This window comes from Carcharodon carcharias, chromosome 11 (genome assembly GCF_017639515.1).
Source record: "Carcharodon carcharias isolate sCarCar2 chromosome 11, sCarCar2.pri, whole genome shotgun sequence".
In the NCBI taxonomy this organism is placed as follows: Eukaryota; Metazoa; Chordata; class Chondrichthyes; order Lamniformes; family Lamnidae; genus Carcharodon; species Carcharodon carcharias.
This window is the reverse complement of record NC_054477.1, coordinates 34,739,962-34,760,178: the sequence shown is the minus strand read 5'-3', so window position 1 is coordinate 34,760,178 and position 20,217 is coordinate 34,739,962. Positions and strand designations below refer to the sequence as shown.

Below are 20,217 nucleotides of genomic sequence, written 5' to 3'. Positions count from 1 at the left end.
TATGACTTCAGTCACTGGAGGATTTTTCCATTACTGATCTTAATGAGGCTAGGGCTACATAGTGCCATACTTGGACAAGTGCTATATTGGTGGAGAGGCAGCTAGTTGTTTCACTTTCCTGCTGGCATGCAGCTCTCCTGTCCATATCTGGATCAAGCCTGTGAAAAAGTAGTCTGAATGACAATGCTTCTGGTGAAGCTGTGGTGAGCATCACAAGCAGGTTACTGTGAATAGGTAAATGACTCGAACACTTAGGGAGATCAATAGAGTGGTTAATGACCATGAGATTTACACTTCGCTTTTTGGGTAAGACATGCTGGGCAAACACCACTTCATCCTTTATATTCTCAGATGGTCATGCTACCTTGGCCTTCCAAAATTGAACTTAACCAAATTCTAAGAGTAAGTTTTAAAGGATTCCAATGGTTATAACCTGGTTCTTTCCTCCCCCTGCCCATGGAAAAAAAAAAATTCTGTAAAGAACAATTAAGCAGGGTTTACCCGGAACAACCTTTATACAACGGATTCGAGCAAATGATGGACTCAAGCAGAGGTTTATTGAAATGATAACTTGTGAGTGCAAATCCTGTATGATTTATGCATTTGTAGCCAGGTGTAACAGGTGGAAAGACGCAACATGCCTGAAAATGGTAAGCAAGATATCAAGCAATCTATGCTGCATAGATTTTGTTTTACCAGAATACAATGGTGTTTAAATCAAATTGATCACTTAATTTATCTGATTCAAATTTCCAAACGCTACAAGTGAACACCCTGATAGAATGATCTTTCCTGTCACCCCTGAAGCCTTTTATTATAGTTAAGTTTGACTGTACATTGTTTGGAGCTGTTTTAAGTTCCAGAGCTAGGTGAGTTTTTCCTCCAGAGATAGCCAAACTAAAAACTATTACTGGGGAAATTTTAGGCTTTTCTGCCCAGTGTTTCTTTTCTGCAATAAATAGTCAAATTCTTTCCCAAATTATTTTTGTTGCTTAACTTTCCAAGAGATTTTAGAAGCAATTCATAAGTTAATATTTGACGAAAAGCATAAAAACCTTTATAAATCTGCCCGATAGAAAAAGCCATATACCTTGTGTCATGTGTAAAGATAAATGTGACTTAATTGATGTATGACTTAATTAGTGCACCTTATGAGTAAAAGATTTGCTGTGCCCCATTAAATTACCTTCTCCAAATATTACACCGCATTACATCAGCAGATTGTCGAACTTCATCTAGTTTGCTGACATTGTGCTGTGGAAACACGCTTACTAAAGAGCAAACTATGTTTAGATCAGTTTTTTTCACTTCATATATGGAGTTTGAAAGACCTTGATTCAAAGTGTTCCTACATGATTCAACATTTTCCACAAGCATATTCACTCCATTTTTTTAAACCTTCTAAAGGACATACTTACTGCAAAGATTATAGACTTTATAGTGATCTTTATGCTTGGTGTCAAAAAATCTTGCAACTTCCTGTGAAAACATTCTATATTAGTGACTTCTTAAAGTAAAATATCTACAATGCTTTAGAATCTGCTCTGAAAGTAACATTTTGCTAAGAATCAGATCATCATGTCACAGTATATACATAGAATAAGTTTCAATGTACAAAATTGACTCAAGATACAATAAGTTGAATCCTAAATGAAATGTCACTATACCTGGTTTTGTTGCCACACATTCATTCAAGGCATTTTATTTAATGTCTGCAACTTTAATAGCAAATTATACAAGTGGAGAATCGCAATTCTATTTGGTGGACACAATTACCCTCTGCCTGTGCTACATATAAGTACTGAATTCACATTCTTACACAGAAGGCAAATGGCAGACAGTAGACAGACAGAATTCCATCACTATAAGGAAGTGCCTTATGTTCAGTCACTTCATACAATAGAAGAATTGAAACAAGGAGATCACTGAGCACTACTACAGGTATAGGTTTGCCTTGCATGATGTAGTACACTTTAGGAAAGTGAACAAGCAGAGAAAGAGAGACATATGTGCAAAAGTGCCCAATAAAAGTTATTGCTCCAATTGTAATCATTATTTTCTTCCCCAAACCACAGCAGCCATCTTGCACATAAATTTCCCAAAAATGAGAGATAAATGACCAAATAGTTTGTGGTAGTTTTGGTCAATGGATGAACATGTTCCAATTCTGGCCAAAGGTCAGAGACCTGAAACTTGAACTCTCTTTTCCCCACATATGCTCCTAAACCAATTATTTCCAGCACTTTCAGTATATATTCCAAATTTCTGGCATCCACATATTTGGCTTTAACATTAACTTGGGCATAGAAAGAACTCTTCACTCTTCAAAAGACTCAAATAGGGTACTTTACACCCACTGAACAGGCAGGTGAGGCTTCAGTTTAACATCTCACCTCTAGCAACACAGCACTGATTTTATAGTAGCCCAGATTTTGTCGTGGCATGGATAGAAAAACTATCAGCATTTGCAATCCTTATCCACTGAAGCTGACAGCAACTCCTGTGGGATCCACCACATTTGGAATAGTGTGGAAATCCAAACATTGCAATCAATGATTCTATGCTCCAGAGGGTGCACTGTTTAGGCACCCAGATGGCAATCAATGGGAAAATCAACTGAATTAACAAGAACTTCACTCATATAATAGTCTTGCCGCAAAATCCCTGGAAAAAAATGCTATCCCTTGTTGGATGAGGTGTGGCTGCATTTTTAAATAGCATAACAAGGTCATAATTATTGCCAAACACCCTCATTAACCCATTGAAGCTAATTTTATATTTGTGGACTGTCAAATTTCTCCATGATAAAAAAAGTTCAGCATTTCAAAAATGTGAACTTGATGTTTCTTTATTTTATTTTCCATCTTAATCCAATAATTTATTTTGCTATCTGTAAATTTAATATCCTATTAAGTGCTGTTAACTTGGCTTGCTGTGTGTGTAGACATTTCCATGTGATTGACTATGCACCAACTAGCTAACATTACTGTTGCTCCATGCCAAGGGATCCCCTTGACTTGGCACCAGATTTAAACTGTCAGGAAAGGGGAAGACCACACAGAACACTAGATCTGTGGGCAGCCTTCGGAGGTCAGCAGCAAGCACTGTTGATTGACCACCAACTAAAATCAACCAATTTTTTTTTATAAATAAGGAATTTTAGGATTAAAGTCAGTACCTGCTAATCCCCTTTCTTCAAAAATAGCACTGTGCTGCTCAGACATCAATCCAGTTCTCTCAAAAAGATTCACATGGTCCTAAATTGCATTGGAAGGGGTGCAGAGGAGATTCACCAGGATGTTGCCTGGGATGAAACATTTAAGTTATGAAGAGAGGTTGGATAGACTTGGGTTGTTTTTGTTGGAGCAAAGAAGACTGAGGGGTGACCTGATCGAGTTGTACAAGATTATGAGGGGCATGGACAGGGTGGATAGGGAGCAGCTGTCAGCTGTTCCCCTTAGTTGAAGGGTCAGTCATGAGGGGACATAAGTTCGAGGTGAGGGGCAGGAGGTTTGGGGGGGCGGGGGGGATTAGGAAATGTGAGGAAAATCATTTTTACCCAGAGGGTGGTGATGGTCTGGAATGCGCTGCCTGGAAGGGTGTTGGAGGTGGGTTGCCTCACATCCTTTAAAAAGTACCTGGATGAGCACTTGGCACGTCATAACATTCAAGGCTATGGGCCAGGTGCTGGTAAATGGGATTAGGTAGGTAGGTCAGGTGTTTCTCACGTGTCGGTGCAGACTCGATGGGCCGAAGGACCTCTTCTGCACTGTGATTCTGTAAATCACTTGCTTCTCATGTGTCCAACATGTGCCCCAATGCTCCCCGTCTCTCTATATTTTTTTGAACTTCATCTTCAACTTCCTCAATCATTTCTCCAGGAAAAAAATATTTATGATTACCAGATTCTTTCATACGAGGAAGGCCATGTTGAACTTTTCATTAGCCAATATATTCTCTGTTCAATCTCCATACAACATAATGGCAAACACATCCAAAAAAAATTAAAGTGAGCATTAAAAATACTTGGGAGCTCGGAACAGTGATCCTTATCTTTTGAAAGCACTCAAGCTTTCATCAAGATAGAGAGAGAGAAACTCGAGGCATACATTCCCTTGAGGCACACTTCGTGGGTGTAGAAGTAAAACTCTACTCTGTTGAACATTTAGTCAGGCAAAAGTCAGCAACCCAAGAAAAACAAAACCATTTATTTTCATGTACAGTAACGCAATTACTTCAAGTTCTTTTGATTTAACAGTATCTAGGTTAGAGCCCAACTTTGGCTTAAGCCAAGGCTCTACAAAATTCTCTTTGGCGGGACCACTAGGGAAAACAATAAAGTTAACATTGTAATCTCTTAATCAAAAATTAAGAACAGGGCCATTCTTCCACCCCACCCCAACTCCAAGTACATACATGACGACATCAGGGAACAATTGTCATTGCACATGCTTACATAAAAAAACCACCAACCACCATCAGTTCTGCCTTATCCAAATATAAGGTTGCTCGATATCAAAAACCTCATTTGGTGTTGAGACAAGTTGTCGCTTAAAAAGTCTGATCACACAAAAAGCACAAACTCAAGTAAGTCAGAGATAAAGAATGTTCTGTTTGAGACAAAACTAGTTACAAGTGAAAAGTATGTGATGTGTGGAAAATAAAATTCAGAAGTCACCAAAATTCATTCACTGAGCTACTGGGAACGGATTGCAGCAAGTAACACAATCAATCGCTGACATGTCCAACAATGGAGCATGTAGAGTTTAAATGTTTGAGCAATACATGAACAAGGTTACGAGGATTAATAAAAATGCTCCTCCAACATGTGAATAGCTTTAGTACATCATTTCAACAACAAGTGGAAGTGCTGAAACACAAAAAACTGGCAAGAGCCCAGGAAGCCATCATTTCTCTGCACCTAGCAAGAGTATGGAGATTAAAGAGAAACCTACAGAAGACTACGAATGCTATTTATTACTTTGAAGGCAAGCATAAAAAGCACAAAAGTTCAAACATATTCCTGTGCCAAGGAAGCTTTAAAATACTGAAATCAGCAATGAGAGAAGGGGAAAATAAATCCTACATATGAAAATCCAGAATAAACGGCTTATATATTCATGAGCTGGATATATAACTGTTCTTGCAGCAGGTAAGGTTGTGCCAGCCTCTTCTCCCCAGGCACACTCTTCATTTAAACTATGAAGTATTCATTTATGTACAAGGCTGAACAAAGTGTTTAAAAGTGTGTTTCGGCAAGGGGGAACTGAATATTTTGTGCAGTCAGACATGATTCTGTTCAACAGATTAACCACACCTTTAAGCCATTGGTTTCTTCATGTACTGTACATATGCACATTCAGAATTACGTGAATGCTAGATATTACAGTTAACAGTAATTGTCCCTATCCATTCCCTTCATAATGAAGGAAAACATTTACATGCGCTAGTTACAAAATTATAGTTACCCAACTAATCAATAAAATATAAAAACAGAAAATGCTGGAAATACTCAACAGGTCAAGCAGTATCTGTGGAGAGAAAAACAGAGTTAATATTTCAGGTCCATGGCCTTTAAGTGTTCTGATCTCTGTTTCTATGACTGACCTGCTGAGTATTTCCAACATAGTTCTGTTTTTATTGCAAACTCCCAGTATCCAAAGTATTTTGCTCATGTATTAGCAGCTAACCATCAAAACTGCTCAGGAGTTCCTCAGAATAGTGTCCTAGGCCCAACCATCTTCAGCTGCTTCATCAATGATCTTCCTTCCATCATAAGGTCAGAAGTGGGGGTGTTCGCTGATGATTGCGCAACATTCAGCACCATTTGTGACTCCTCAGATATTGAAGCAGTCCATGTCCAAATGCATCCAGGCTTGGGCTGACAAGTGGCAAGTAACATTCGCGTCACACAAGTGTCAGGCAATGACCATCTCCAACAAGAGGGAATCTAACCATCGCCCCTTGACATTCAATGGCATTACCATTGCTGAATCCCCCACTATCAACATCCCGGGGGTTACCATTGAACAGAAACTGAACTGGACTAGCCCCATAGATAAAAACAGAAAATTCAGAGCTCTGAAGAGTCATGCAGACTTGAAATGTTAACTCTGTTTCTCTCTCCACAGATGCTGTCAGACCTACTGAGATTTTGCAGTATTTTCTGTTTTCATTTCAGATTTCCAGCATCCACAGTATTTTGCTTTTAGTCATATAAATACTGTGGCCACAAGGTCAGGTCAGAGCTAGGAATCCTGCAGCGAGTAACTCACCTCCTGACTTCCCAAAGCCTGACCACCATCTGCAAGGTGCAACTCAAGAGTATGATGGAATACTCTCCCCTTGCATGGATAAGTGCAGCTCCAACAACACTAAAAGAAGCTTGACACTATCCAGGACAAAGCAACCCACTTGACTGGCAGCCCATCCACAAACATTCGTTCCCTCCACTGACAAATAGTGGCAGTATATGCCATCTACAAGATGCACTGCAGAAACTCATCAAGGCTCCCTTAGGCAACATCTTCCAAACCCATGACCACTGCTATCTAGAAGGACTATAGAAGAGCAATAGATACATGGGAATGCCACCACCACCTGGCAGTTGCCCTCCAAGCCACTCACCATCCTGACTTAGAAATATATCACCGTTCCTTCACTGTCACTGGGTCAAAACCCTGGAACTCCGTCCCCAACAGCATTGTGGATGTACCTGCACCACATGGATGCAGCGATTCAAGAAGGCAGCTCACCACCACCTTCTCAAGGGCAATTAGGGATGGGCAATAAACACTGGCCTAGCCAGTGACACCCACACCTCATAAATGAATAAAGTCATAAAGACATTACATAGAGGCTCGAGTGCCCTTGGTAATTTCAGGACTATTTCAGTAAGTCTTCCAGTTTGGAGGATCTGTAAAATCAAGTTTCTTCAACAGTCCAAATTGTATTGAGATGCACATGCATTAATGACGGCAGCGTTCCATCTTTTACATAATGAATGCAACAGACATGGTGGCATCACCACAGTTTAAATTTGGTCATGATTTATAACAAAAACACCCAAAGAATTGAGATTTATTTATTTAATTTCAAAATGTTCTTGTGATGTGACTATGCTATCAGGGCCCTGAGGAGGTGGCGTTGGGCATTCTTCATGAACGTCTGCTATCCTTGCAATGGTAGTAGGTAGATAATTCCAGGAAATGGAGTAGCAATGATGAAGGAAGCAATAGGTGTACAAATCAGAATAAGACTTGGAAGGGGGCTTGCAGGTGGCTGTGCTTATTCTTGGTGCCAATGCTCGCAGGGTTGGTACTGGCTGTTGAAGTAAACTTGGCAACTTGTTGCAGTGCATCCTATAGATAGTATGTCAAAGTGAAGAATAGATTTTAACGGCAGAGTACCAAAGTGACTTAAAAACAAAAAAACTGCGGATGCTGGAAATCCAAAACAAAAACAGAATTATCTGGAAAAACTCAGCAAGTCTGGCAGCATCGGCGGAGAAGAAAAGAGTTGACGTTTCAAGTCCTCATGACCCTTCAACAGAACTCAGAGGTGAGCTGCCTTCTTGAATCACTGCAATCCATGTGGTGCAGGTACATCCACAATGCTGTTGGGGATGGAGTTCCAGGGTTTTGACCCAGTGACAGTTGAAGGATCATGAGGACTCGAAACGTCAACTCTTTTCTTCTCCGCCGATGCTGCCAGACCTGCTGAGTTTTTCCAGGTAATTCTGTTTTGGTATCAAAGGGACTTTTTCATCCTGAATAATGTTGAGCTTTCACAAAAGGATAACAGTAAGGGATGAATTGGGGGTGAGGGGGAGGGTGGAGAGGAGAGTCAGGAAAATAGCAAGTTGTCAGAGTATCCAGCCACTACCCAGTTCTTGTAACCAGTAATAATGTAGATGGACCAATTAAGCTTCTTGTCACTGATGGTGGTCAGTGGAAGTTTTCATCTGAACAGTTTCATTTTGGAATGGTCATTCTCTGGCTCATCGCCCAAGCCCAGATTTGTTCATACTCTGGTGGGGCTGCTTTTCTTTTTAAAAAAATGTAGTTGCAAAATTGAGCTGAACATGAAATGGAGATAAATCGACCCATTATTGGTTTAATGTGAGGAAGAAAAATCATTAATGTAACAGCTGGATCAAGAATGCTGCATTGAGGCATACCAGCAGTAATGTACTGAAGCCACAAATGACTGGGTTACAATAACTACAAACATTTTCCTGTGACTAGATAGGACTTCAGCTAACAAAAGGCTTGACCTCATCATATCATCGGTTTTGCTGGGCTATATTGGTACCCTATGCAGTCAAATGTTGCCTTAATGCAGAGGGCAGCTATTCTCAGTTCTCTAGCATTCAGCTGGTGTCTGGATGCAAATGGTTCTGGTGGACCCTGAACGGAGTATTGATAAGCAGGTTGGCACCATGTATTACTTATTCCATTTATTTGCTTATAATTGGGAAGAGGCCGATATGAGCATAATTAGCTGGGTTAGGATTTGTTCAGCTTCGAGTAGAAAATACTTGGGCAATGCACTATATTGGAAGGTATATCTTGGTTGTAGAATAACATATTCTCCTCCCTAAGCCATCAAACTTTTGTGCAGAGGCAGTGGATGCTCATGCAAACAGGATAAAATGGAGCAGCCAATATCATACAAAGTTCTGGATACAGCATTCACAAAAACTACTCCCAAAAAAAAATTGGAATGAGCACAGTCGTGAATGAATGTGCCCTTGCCCCATGCCCCAAGTCAGTTCAGCCAATTTGCCTCAATAATTTTGAAAGTATGCTTCAGTAGTAAAAACCAAGCCATTCACCCAATAATACTGAAGAAAAATTAATAAGCTTGATGGATCATCTGCTCTTAGGCAACCAGAAGTGGTCATCTCATTGGTGTTTTACAGCTGGGTTGTACAGAAACTTTCCCTTGTGTTGGCAGACCTGAATTTCATCACCTCTGCAAATCATGACACAGCTGGTACACAAGAAGTAGTTATGTCTTGCATGGCAAGACCTTTTGTGGTTAGAAGTGTGCAATGCTAAAAATGGCAACCTACATTTGCTCTGCATTTCACATGCAGATCAACATTTCCAAAATGCAGTGGAATAAGATCCTAAGAGGACTACCAATTGGAAAATCCCTCAAATGCCTTATATAACTGGTAGAGTCTCAATGATGGTCTTAAAAGTAAGGCAAATCCATCACATTTGTTGAGCAGATATCAACACACTTTTTAAAACACCTAATTTTCTGAATCTAACTTCATTTTAGGGGTCTAATTTCTCTCCTTATTTCCATCCATTCAGTTTTGCTTTGGGACATTCTTCAGCATAATATTTTTAAAAACATTGAGAATCAAAATCAAGAAACCCTATTTGGACTAGATTAAATTAAACATTCAATTGTACAAATTTCATGACCTGGGGCTGGCGATCCAAAACACAATGAGGGAAGCAGAGCCAATGGGATTAAAGTTTGACCCGGATCAATTCTTCAACTATACAATTCCTTAAAATTTGCACATCCTAGACAAAAACAAAAATTTGAAAGCCCAGGCAAAACAATGGGTGCAGCAAAGGACAAAAATTGCACGTGTCTCAGAACCAAAATGTACAGTGCCAAGTAGTGGACAAAATGACTTGTAACATGCTAATTTCTGATCCCTGATACAGGTCGGACAACCAAAAGGGTGAGGGGATGGAAGAGGTATTGGGGCAGAAGAGGATGATCACCATCCTACCTGCATTTTTCTTGTTCTTGCTTATTCAAAGCATAGCAGTTGTCAATCTCTTTATCCAATGATAGGAAAGGAAACAGGCTCAAAAAGAACTCCCTTCAAAAGGAGATTTTGTACAAAAGAGCAAGTCCTTTTAGACACAAGGTAAAACAATATTATGAATTATCCTAACTTTTCTCCATCATGGTTCCATAATTGGCTAGCTAAAAAAAAAGCACCGTTTAGTTTTCATTCTGATATTTATGGGGAACCTTCAAGGACTTGGGAATTTGAATGTTAATGTACGAGATCATAAGCACAACCCATTGTTGGGCATCAAACACCAATAAATCTTAAGCATTGAATTGAAGTGCAAAGTAGATGAGCAGCAATATCTACACTGTAGAAACCAATTTGCCATCTAACTTTGAAAAGATATCTGTATAAAAAGGCAAAATACTTGACAGATTAAATCAAGAACTTTGAAGCAATTATAACAGAATTCATAATCACTCCAGTTAAGTATTTTCCCCAGCAAACTTGCTTATAAATCCAAATGCCATTTTTCTACTAGCGTTTAACCAAGATGATGATCTACCTCAAAAGATTATGGGGCTTAACACGAGTTCCCATAACAGAAAGAAGAAATTTTTGTTCGTTCCTTTATTTTTCAAATTGCCCCAAATTTTGGAGTGCCATCTGATACAACCAGCATAAGTTTTGTTTAGACAGCAATCTCACTCCCTGCCAGTCGTGTTTCAAAATACAAAATTGCTTTGTGTACATTTCTTCACAAAATTTTTTCATAAACATGGACTGTACCAGCTTGTGCTCAATGAATGGCACAGCTTGGAAAAAAGGTTTGGGGGTTGTGGGATGGGAAGATAAAGACGAAGAAGAAATAAAAGTCAGTTTCAGGAAAAGCGGGATGTTTAACAGCACTGAAAATTAGACCACGCCTCTTCCTAGGGTAGGGAATTTTCTTGCTTCCACAACAGCCCCCCCCACCCCGCCACAAGTTTTCTGTCTTTCCTGTCCCATTCAAAATTGGACAAGCCAATTTAAAATGCCATTGTCAGAGTTTTCCCCTAATCAGTTCTGTGCTTGCCACTGCAAAACAGAGTTAAAGCACCACAACCAGGTCTGACTCCACATCCCTAGTCTGGAGCAGAAGCAATTTTTAGATTGCTGGTAATTTGCAAAGTTCATTCTACAATACAGAAAACCATACCACATTGGAATAGTTTGACCTTCAGCAAAATATATACACACTCCATATAACTAGGCAGTGGGACCTGGCGAGACGGTAGAGTTGCCATCAGAAGAAAACAAATGTAGGAGAAGAAAGTGAATGCAGGGCAAGTGGAATTGTTCAATTTTAAAATGAATATTGCCATTATTCAAATAGTTTTAGTGCTACAATGTTGAGATGTTTCAAAAACATATGGAAGCTGAAAACAGAGGTGAGGAGAGGACAATTTTCCCTAGAGATCTTGACATTCACAGGAATTGCTAGTTTAAAGGCTGCTATTTGGCTCTCCTTCGTGCCAAAGTCAACCCGGGATCCAGACAGATTACAAATTGTGTTTTAGCTAGCTTTTAAGTCAATGAACAAGCTTTTGGTTCCAATCAGATTGATTGTTTCAACATGGTTTGAGTTGTAGGAACACTTATTCAAAATGTTTTTTTTAAAAAAAAATCAATATTTGGCACCAAACCCACAACCGATAAGATAGCCCGTTGGTGTAGGGAGAGAATTTGAGTTGGTGTCAGCCATCAACACGTTCAGTTCACTTCCATTGCATTCATATTCTATTGCATGACTGAAAAAAAAATCAGCAAAAATCTTGTAAATTTTAATTTCTGTAGATTGTGAATCACCAGAGCAATGAATACAAGGAACTCAAAATTCAGAGTTAAAAAAAACCAAAGCCAATTTGTGCTAAGGTAAATTCGCCATTTATTGCACTTAAATCATAGGAAGTTTACAGCACAGAAAGAGGCCACTTGGCCCATTTTGTCTGTGCCAACCAAAAAAAGTCACCCAGCTAATCCCACTTTCCAGCATTTGATTCATAGCCCTGCACTTGCATCTGGAAAATGCATATAGTGCAATTAAAACATTAGTTTCCACCAAAACAGATCAACATCTGCTCAGGTTTCTTTGATTGATCAGCCCGTTACAGGTCTTTTGTGGATCAATTATAATTCTGAGAACAGCATATTTGCTTCACTGCTGTTAGGGCTAGTAGCAATTTAGACCAAGCTACTAAGTAGAATTCACTTTATTCCAGTACTAACTAATAGAATATACAAAGTACCCCAAGTCAGCTAACTTTCTGAAACACATAGGCTCTTTCTTTCTCTTAGATCTTTTCATTTTAATCCAGTCACAAATCAAACACTTAATCTTGCCATCACAAGAGCTCTAACTGCCAGACACAACCTACATACAAATAAATGAATATGAAGCACACGTGTGCTCACACGAGCAGGCAAAAGATATTTTTTGGTCAAATATCCATCAATATGGAAAAATTACTAAAAAAATGCAATAGGTGGACACAGAATTGATTTGATCCCAAACTACAATAAATTTGATCATCCAAGACAGGCAAAATACCAAATTTGTTTTGAAACCAAACAGGTCAGCAAGTAATGCACATACCATATTTCACTTTCACCGCTAAAGACAACAAATTCTTCAGAGCCTTTTAACTTAGTTGCCCATAATCTAAGCAACCATCTCCACGGAATCCCATCAAAGCATCGGGGTGATGTAGAAAAAAAACTAATTGTCTAGAAAATAGATTCCATCTAGTCCACCCCACCTTTCATAATATTATATATCAGCAAGACATATCAAAATATCATAAAGTTTGCAGAAAGTTTGCATCATTATATAATGTTAAGACAGTATTGCATATTTGCTCTACCTACAGGTTCTCAAGACGAAAAGGAACCAGATCACAAAAAGCCAAGACTTTGATTGAAAAATTCCAATGTCCGGACCAAATGAAAATTTTTATTCCATTCTAAGTTAGTAATTTTTCAACTCACTGATCAAGACCTTTGAGATGTATTTTAGTTTTGGGGATAAATTTTGCACTAGAAGCATCAGCATTGGTGAATGGAAAATGTGTTAGTCGCCCCAAGTACACCTAAATCGGGTATCGCTCACTAGATGCTGAGTAAAAGCTCCCTCTACCTGGCTCAAGCTAAGAACAGATCTATCCATAGATGGAAAATTTTTCCACCTTACCCAAGTTATATTGGCAATATTGTGCCAAATTGGAAAGGTTTTGTAGTGGTCAACTGGGCCCAAAAATGACTCAAACTAGTTTTATATGGGTACTGGATAATTAATCAATCAAATGCAGGCACCTTTGCTAAAGGGAATCCTTTTATTGTGTACACATTTGGCACATGTATTGCTGTGCATTCCAGCTACATTAAAATCCAGTTACTGTTCCTAATCCAATTGAAAAGGGGGTTAAATCTCATTTTGTTTTTTTTCCCCTTCTATTTCTTGCAGCCACTTTGTTGATCAGCAAATTGTATAACATGAAAATATCAGCTTCATCCAAAGTTCACGAAGAGCATGCACAATAAGTTACCCAGAAAATACATTTAAAATTTTATTTGTACCATAGAAAAAACTTAATCCGGGCACTAATGCATCCTCTCTCAGGTCACTGGTGTATTTCACTATAATCAGGTCCAGAAACAAAGTCTAAAAAAGACCCACAACTTTCATACCCCCAAAACATGAGAATGACTAGGAGAAGGAAATAAAATAGCTGAGCCAGACAAGCAAAACTAGATGGTTAGATATCTCAATTTAGAAAATCATATGTTTCTGGTTGCTTTAAATGTATCATATTTTCATTAAGAGTTATACCTCAATTGGATTTCTGTAGAGCGACTGCTTCCCAGAGGACGGGAATGACATGGCAATGACTCGATCTGTAAACAGCACACAAGAGAAATAATAGACTCTAACAACCTCAGATAAATGTTCCTCATATATCCATCACCATTGTATGGTGCACTGGATCAACTAACATTGTTCCAGAGATATTGACGTGGGAGGAGTTAGCACAAGTTCCATTTTATAACTAACTTCAACTGTGTTACTGTGGGAATGCTAGGTCTTCCCAATCAGGAGAGGAGTGATTCATTCCAAGGCTGCTCTTACACATGACAGTTGGTTTCAAACAAACAAAAGACTGGAGAAAAGTTGACTACTCCTTTAACTACAAGTGCAGGGTGGGAGCTAAAATGTTCTTTTAAAAAGCAAGTGCTTACTAGCAGGAATCTACAAACCAGTAATGTAAGTAAGATCCAAGTCAAATCCATCCTTTTGATAGCGCCTTTTATTTTCAGATACCTGTATATTAAAAGGAAAGTTTATCAATTCTCTTTCAGTACAATATTATAATAAATGCCACTTATAGGTACAGTGTCTCAAATCAAGCTGTCCAAAACCTGGAGTTGTTCAAAAACCAGACATTTTTAGAACATGCCGTGCAGTCTTAATAGAAAAAAATAAGAAAAAGAAACTTACCTGGACAATTTGGCTAGGCGCTGCATTGGCATGGTGTGGCACCTGATTGGCTTTGCTGCTTGCACCGGTTTATTCCCCTGCTCAAAGTGACCCTTGACCCCACCCGACCCAATTGGCCCAAACCGCCCAATCAGAAATCTGGTAAGATCAGAAATCTGGCATGACCTCAGTCCAGAGGTTGCTGGTTTTGAGACACTGTACCTGAACTATATAGCTCTATAAAACAAGTGTAAATAAAATACAAATGTTCTGATGAAGGGTCTACACTGGACACGTTTAGTTGTCTATTCACTCCGCAGGTTCCAACCTACTCGCTGAATATTTCCAGCGACATTTTTTTGCCTTGTTATATAGAAAATATAATTCAGTTAGTTTAATCTTGTTCTAGGGTTTCTGGGAACTAAAAAAGTGCGGGCACATGGATGTGCAAAACAAAAACGTGCATGGCCTTCCAAATTTCTGTAAACAGGAAAAATCAGCCCCAAGTTGATTACAGGGAGGAGCACGAATGCAACTGAAAAAACAGGGTAAGTGCAGGAAATGGGTGGAGAGTAGGTAGCTTAGTTGAGGAGTGAACATCAACGCAGATTTAACAAGCCAAATAATTTCTTTCTGAGCAGTGACTTCAATGATTTCATTCGATCACAATCTGTCACTTAATGAAATTCCAGGCAACAACTCATTTAACACCTCTTTCCACAAAACCACATTCTATGGATATACTCTACTATTAGGGATTATCCCCAACAATAAAAAAAAACTACCTAGAAAGCTCTGCTCCAATCCATAAAACAATGATTACCATAAGACTATAAGACATAGGAGCAGAAATTAGGCCATTTGGCCCATCGAGTCTGCCCCACCATTCAATCATGGCTGATAAGTTTCTCAACCCCATTCTCCCGCCTTCTCCCCGGAACCTTTGATCCCCTTACCAATCAAGAACCTATTTATCTCGGTCTCACATACACTCAATGACCTGGCCTCCACAGCCTTCTGTGGCAATGAATTCCATTGATTCACCACTTTCTGGCTAAAGAAGTTTCTCCTCATCGCTGTTCTAAAAGATCTTCCCTTTACTCTGAGGCTGTGCCCTTGAGTCCTAGTCTCTCCTACTAATGGAAATATCTTCCCCACGTCCACTCTATCCAAGCCTTTCAGTATTCTGTAAGTTTCAATCAGATCCCCCCTCATCATCTAAACTCCATCGACTATAGATCCAGTCTTCAAACGTTCCTCATATGTTAAGCCTTTCATTCCTGGGATCATTCTCGTGAACCTCCTCTGGACCCTTTCCAGGGCCAACACATCCTTCCTGAGATACGGGGCCCAAAATTGCTTACAATATTCTAAATGTGGCCTGACCAGAGCCTTATAAAGCCTCAGCAGCACATCCCTGCTTTTATATTCTAGTCCTCTCGAAATAAATACCAACATTGCATTTGCCTTCCTAACTACTGACTCAACTTGCAAGTTAACCTTCAGAGAATCCTGGACTAGGACTCCCAAGTCCCTTTGCACTTCAGATTTCTGAATTCTCTCCCAATTTAGAAAATAGTCTACGCCTCTATTCTTCCTACCAAAGTGCATGACCTCACACTTGCCCATGTTGTTCCATCTGCCACTTCTTTGCCCATTCTCCTAACCTGTCCAAATCCTTCTGCAGCCTCCCCGCCTCCTCAATACTACCTGTTCCTCCACCTATCTTTGTATCATCTGCAAACTTAGCCAGGATGCCCTCAGTTCCTTCATCTAGATCATTAATGTATAAAGTGAAAAGTTGTGGTCCCAAAACTGACCCCAGCAGAACTCCACTAGTCACTGGCCGCCATCCTGAGAAGGACCCCCTTATCCCCACTCTCTGCCTCCTGCCAGACAGCCAATCTTCTATCCATGCTAGCACCTTGCCTCTAACACCACGGGCTCTTATCTTACTGAGCAGCCTCCTGTGCGGCTCCTTGTCAAAGGCCTTCTGGAAGTCCAAGTAGATAACATCCATTGGCTCTCCTTTGTCTAACCTACTCGTTACCTCCTCAAAGAATTCTAACAGATTTGTCAAGCATGACATCCCCTTGATGAAACCATGCTGACTTTACCCGATTTTACCATGCACTTCCAAGTATTCTGAAATCTCATCCTTAATAATGGACTCTAAAATCTTACCAACGACCGAGGTCAGGCTAATCAGCCTGTAATTTCCCATCTTTTGCCTCACTCCCTTCTTAAACAGAGGGGTTACATTAGCGATTTTCCAGTCCTCTGGGACCCTCCCTGACTCCAGTGATTCCTTCACAATACAAATATTATCTTCATTCAGTCTTTCCTCCAAGGTTAAAATCACCAAGACCAGTCTGTACCACGCTAAGGCTCAACATACACTGCTTGTGAAAAATCTAATGAGGTGCATCTTGTTATTCCCTCATGGCTTCCCACACCCATGCAGCAGACATCCTAAAGACACCAGTTTCTTTAAAGCGCCAACACATAAATGACTACAGCAATAGCAACTCCCTCCATACAATTCCTTGCCGGTCTGTTCTTACAACTACAAACGTTTCCGCAGAGAATTTAAGTGATGCACTGGAGGAATGTTTTCATTCAGTATGCAGAATCAGGGAAGTACTGCAGAATTACATTAATCTGAGTATAACAAATGAACCTCTACATTGATGTTTATTTTGTAATGTATTCTGGGCAGCTGAATTAGAGAATGGGTTAATTTAAAATAAAGAAAATTGTGGAAATATTATATGGTCAGTTGATTAAACAGTGGGTTTCTGAATTTTGACAGAAGTAGGAGCACTTTAGTATAAAGAAATGCTGTGGCAGAGAGAAAAGGTGCAATACTTTAAGTTTAACGTTTTTACCTTTAACAAAAACAACCCTCTAGCCAGATGGAACATTGCTAATTTCAATAATTGTTGTGTAGTAGTTGCTTTAGTAAATAAAGGATTGCAATTGCAATTTTAAAAAATCAACCTGCTTCTCTCGAAGGGAAAAAAACACAGCAACATAGAACCAGCTAAATCCACACGCACTTTATTGTGACCAACTAGAACTATAGTGGAAAGTCAAAGTAACAAGCACAATTACTCAAACACTCCAAAATCTAAAACAGTAAAATTAAACACTACAATAGGCAGCTTGTCATATGAACAGTAGGTGGAAGGACACAATTTGTCTTCCAGGGCTTCTACTCTGCAGCACTGAGAACTTATTTTCTTAGTTGTCTAGGCCAATTGAAGGACTATCTTCCCATCAAAGTAGTCCAGGGAGGAAATCAAACACTACTTTCAAATACTGTGGAAAGGATAAGTTTGGGAAGTTACAAAATGAAATGCAACAAAAACTATAGTACTTCACCTCTGTAACATTATCTGTTGCCACCCATCCACCGCAGAACCCTCTTCATGCTTAAATCACCTGTAATTGATTGCTCCCATATTCTCCTGTTCAACCCCCATCCTCCACAGTCCATGACCTCATTCGGTCCTACACCAAATGCCACTTTTCAAAATTCCTGCTAACCTACAGCAGGCCTTGCCTTGCCCTGTAACCTTCACATTCATTCAAGAATTTATCCTTAAGTTTTAATCTAATTTTAAAACTATGAAATCTTTAGTTTTCAAGACTTTCAGTTTGGTCGAGATGAGTCTCTGCCCAAAACCTTAATCGGTTCATAGTACAACTCGCGGATCATCATGTGCATAATTCCAGATCCATTAACCTCCTTTTGTACTGTAAATGTTCTATAATTTACCAAGAAATGCTTTTGCAAATTTAATATTGTAATGACATTCCCACACCATTCACAGCCCAGTTAGGGAGCTTAGCATATTGGCAGAGGTTTGGGGACACTAGTTTTAAACTGACTTTTAGAAAACTGTACCAATGTGACTCTCCTGCTATTTTAGAGGTGCTTCTAATACAAACTCACCATTCTTCTGGTGGCCTTTTCCAGATGTTTTTTTTGTGAGGCAAGCCTGAAAATTCTAACCAAGATGACAACTCGAAGCACTCGAAAGACAGTCACCACCCTAAGGAACAAAGTTTATTAGTGGAATTATCTATCCTTTAGAAATCTAAACTTCCCTTTTGCAATAAGAGTATATGAATCATCAGCAGAAAAAAATATATTTCTGGTGACCTTTGCTACAAAACACAGGTTTAAAGCAAGATTGTCTAAACATCATCCAAATTTTTATAATGTACAATTTAAGGATTTCAAATACCTTGCATAGATACATTTTAAGTGACTAAGTTCCTTGTAATTGGTCAAATCATCAAATACCATGTTCTCAGCTGAGATCGCCGAATTACATAGCAATATCAATACTCCTTGGAAAATAAGTGTCTGAATGGGGTAGAGGAGCAGAGGAATCTGGGAGAAAGATACATAAATCACTAAAAATAGCGATGTTGGTTAATAAGGCCATCAAAAAAGGCAAACAAAGCACTGGGGTTCACTTCTAGAAAGACAGAATTGAAAAGCAGAAGTCATGCTAAACTTGTATAGAACCTTGTTGGGACCACACTTTAAATACTGAGGGGAGGCGGTGGCATAGTGGTATTGTCCAGACACCCAGGGTAATGCGCTGGGAATGCTTCCGGGTTTGAACCCCACCACGGCAGATGGTGGAATTTGAATTCAATAAATATCTGGAATTAAAAGTCTAATGATGACCATGAAACCATTGTCAATTGTCGTAAAAGCCCATCCAGGAAATCTGTTGTCCTCACCTGGTCAACATGTGACTCCAGACCCACAGCAATGTAGTTGACTCTTAAAAATGCCCTCTGAGCAAGGGCAATTAGGGATGGGCAATAAATGCTGGCCTAGCCAGCATCAACCACATCCCACAAACGAATAAAAAAACACAGTTCTGGTCTCCAGATTACAAAAACGATATAGAGAACTGGAGAAGTTGCAAAAAAGATCTTACTAGAATAATTTCAAGATTAGGATGTTATAAGACGTTATACCTAATCAGCAAATATTCAAGAGGGGTAACCTAAATAAGATCATGAAAAAGCTTTGATAAGGTAGCATAAAGGTGATGTTCCATTTGGCAATAAGGAATTCAGGAGGAGCTTCTACCAAGAGAATGTTTCTAATTGGAACCTAGCTTCATGAGGGTAGTTGGGGCAAAAAGCACAGATGTATTTAAATGGTAATAGATAAACATGGAGAAAGAAATATTAAAGAATATGGGGCTAGAAGGCAGTTAGTGAGGAGCATAAACACCAGTTGGGCCAAACGGTTTGCTCCTACACCCACTGAAATTATGGTGTCTCCACTAAGGATATCAGTAGGCAGCTAATATTTAAGTAATTAAAAAAGAGGGACTTTAGGTACCATGAAACGGGATATAGCCCAATTTATGATACCTGAGAAGATTAGCGAAAACTCGCTGTAATATTTGCTCCAGTTTTCCCTGTTGGCTGACCGACATTATTCCTTCTTAATTATATAAAGGAGATCAGAAACTGAAAGTCAGCGAAAGTTCCAAGACATATTCTACCAGTCCACATAGCAGCCGGTTGATTCAGCACCAGTAAACTATTAGGAACGTGTTTCAGGAACAATTCCTTTGCTATTAAACTGCTTCACAAACACTTTTTCATTCTGCACCACCTTCCACTCCCTAGTTCAGGATGTCAATATCTATGTAGTCAGCTTGTTATTAGTAGATTTCCCTTGCTTTTAAAAAAACACAGTTCATGGCACTCCCCTCAGAATGCCAGAAGTTCAAAATACACTCTAGACTTTACCCCTAATCTAGCCCAGCACTCCAGTAAGAAGTGTTGAAGGAACGTGCCTTTGTCAGAAATGTTGCTTTACAATGAATACATTAAACCAAGGCCTCATCTTGTCTGCTTTTATGTTTCGGGAGGTTTTTCAATAGATTTCAGA

The 20,217-nt window shown here is 39.4% G+C and overlaps 1 protein-coding gene across 1 annotated transcript in view; it reads right to left on the bottom strand.

The window, feature by feature from the left end:
* tpte (transmembrane phosphatase with tensin homology) overlaps positions 1 to 20,217 on the bottom strand; it is a 70,946-nt gene that overhangs the window by 27,650 nt on the left and 23,079 nt on the right. Inside the window, exons 7-10 of the mRNA XM_041199270.1 lie at positions 18,241 to 18,340; positions 14,063 to 14,126; positions 13,638 to 13,702; positions 1,419 to 1,479 (exon numbers count right to left, since the gene is read on the bottom strand). Coding sequence (XP_041055204.1) covers positions 1,419 to 1,479; positions 13,638 to 13,702; positions 14,063 to 14,126; positions 18,241 to 18,340 — 290 coding nt within the window. The remainder of the gene's footprint in view (positions 1 to 1,418; positions 1,480 to 13,637; positions 13,703 to 14,062; positions 14,127 to 18,240; positions 18,341 to 20,217) is intronic.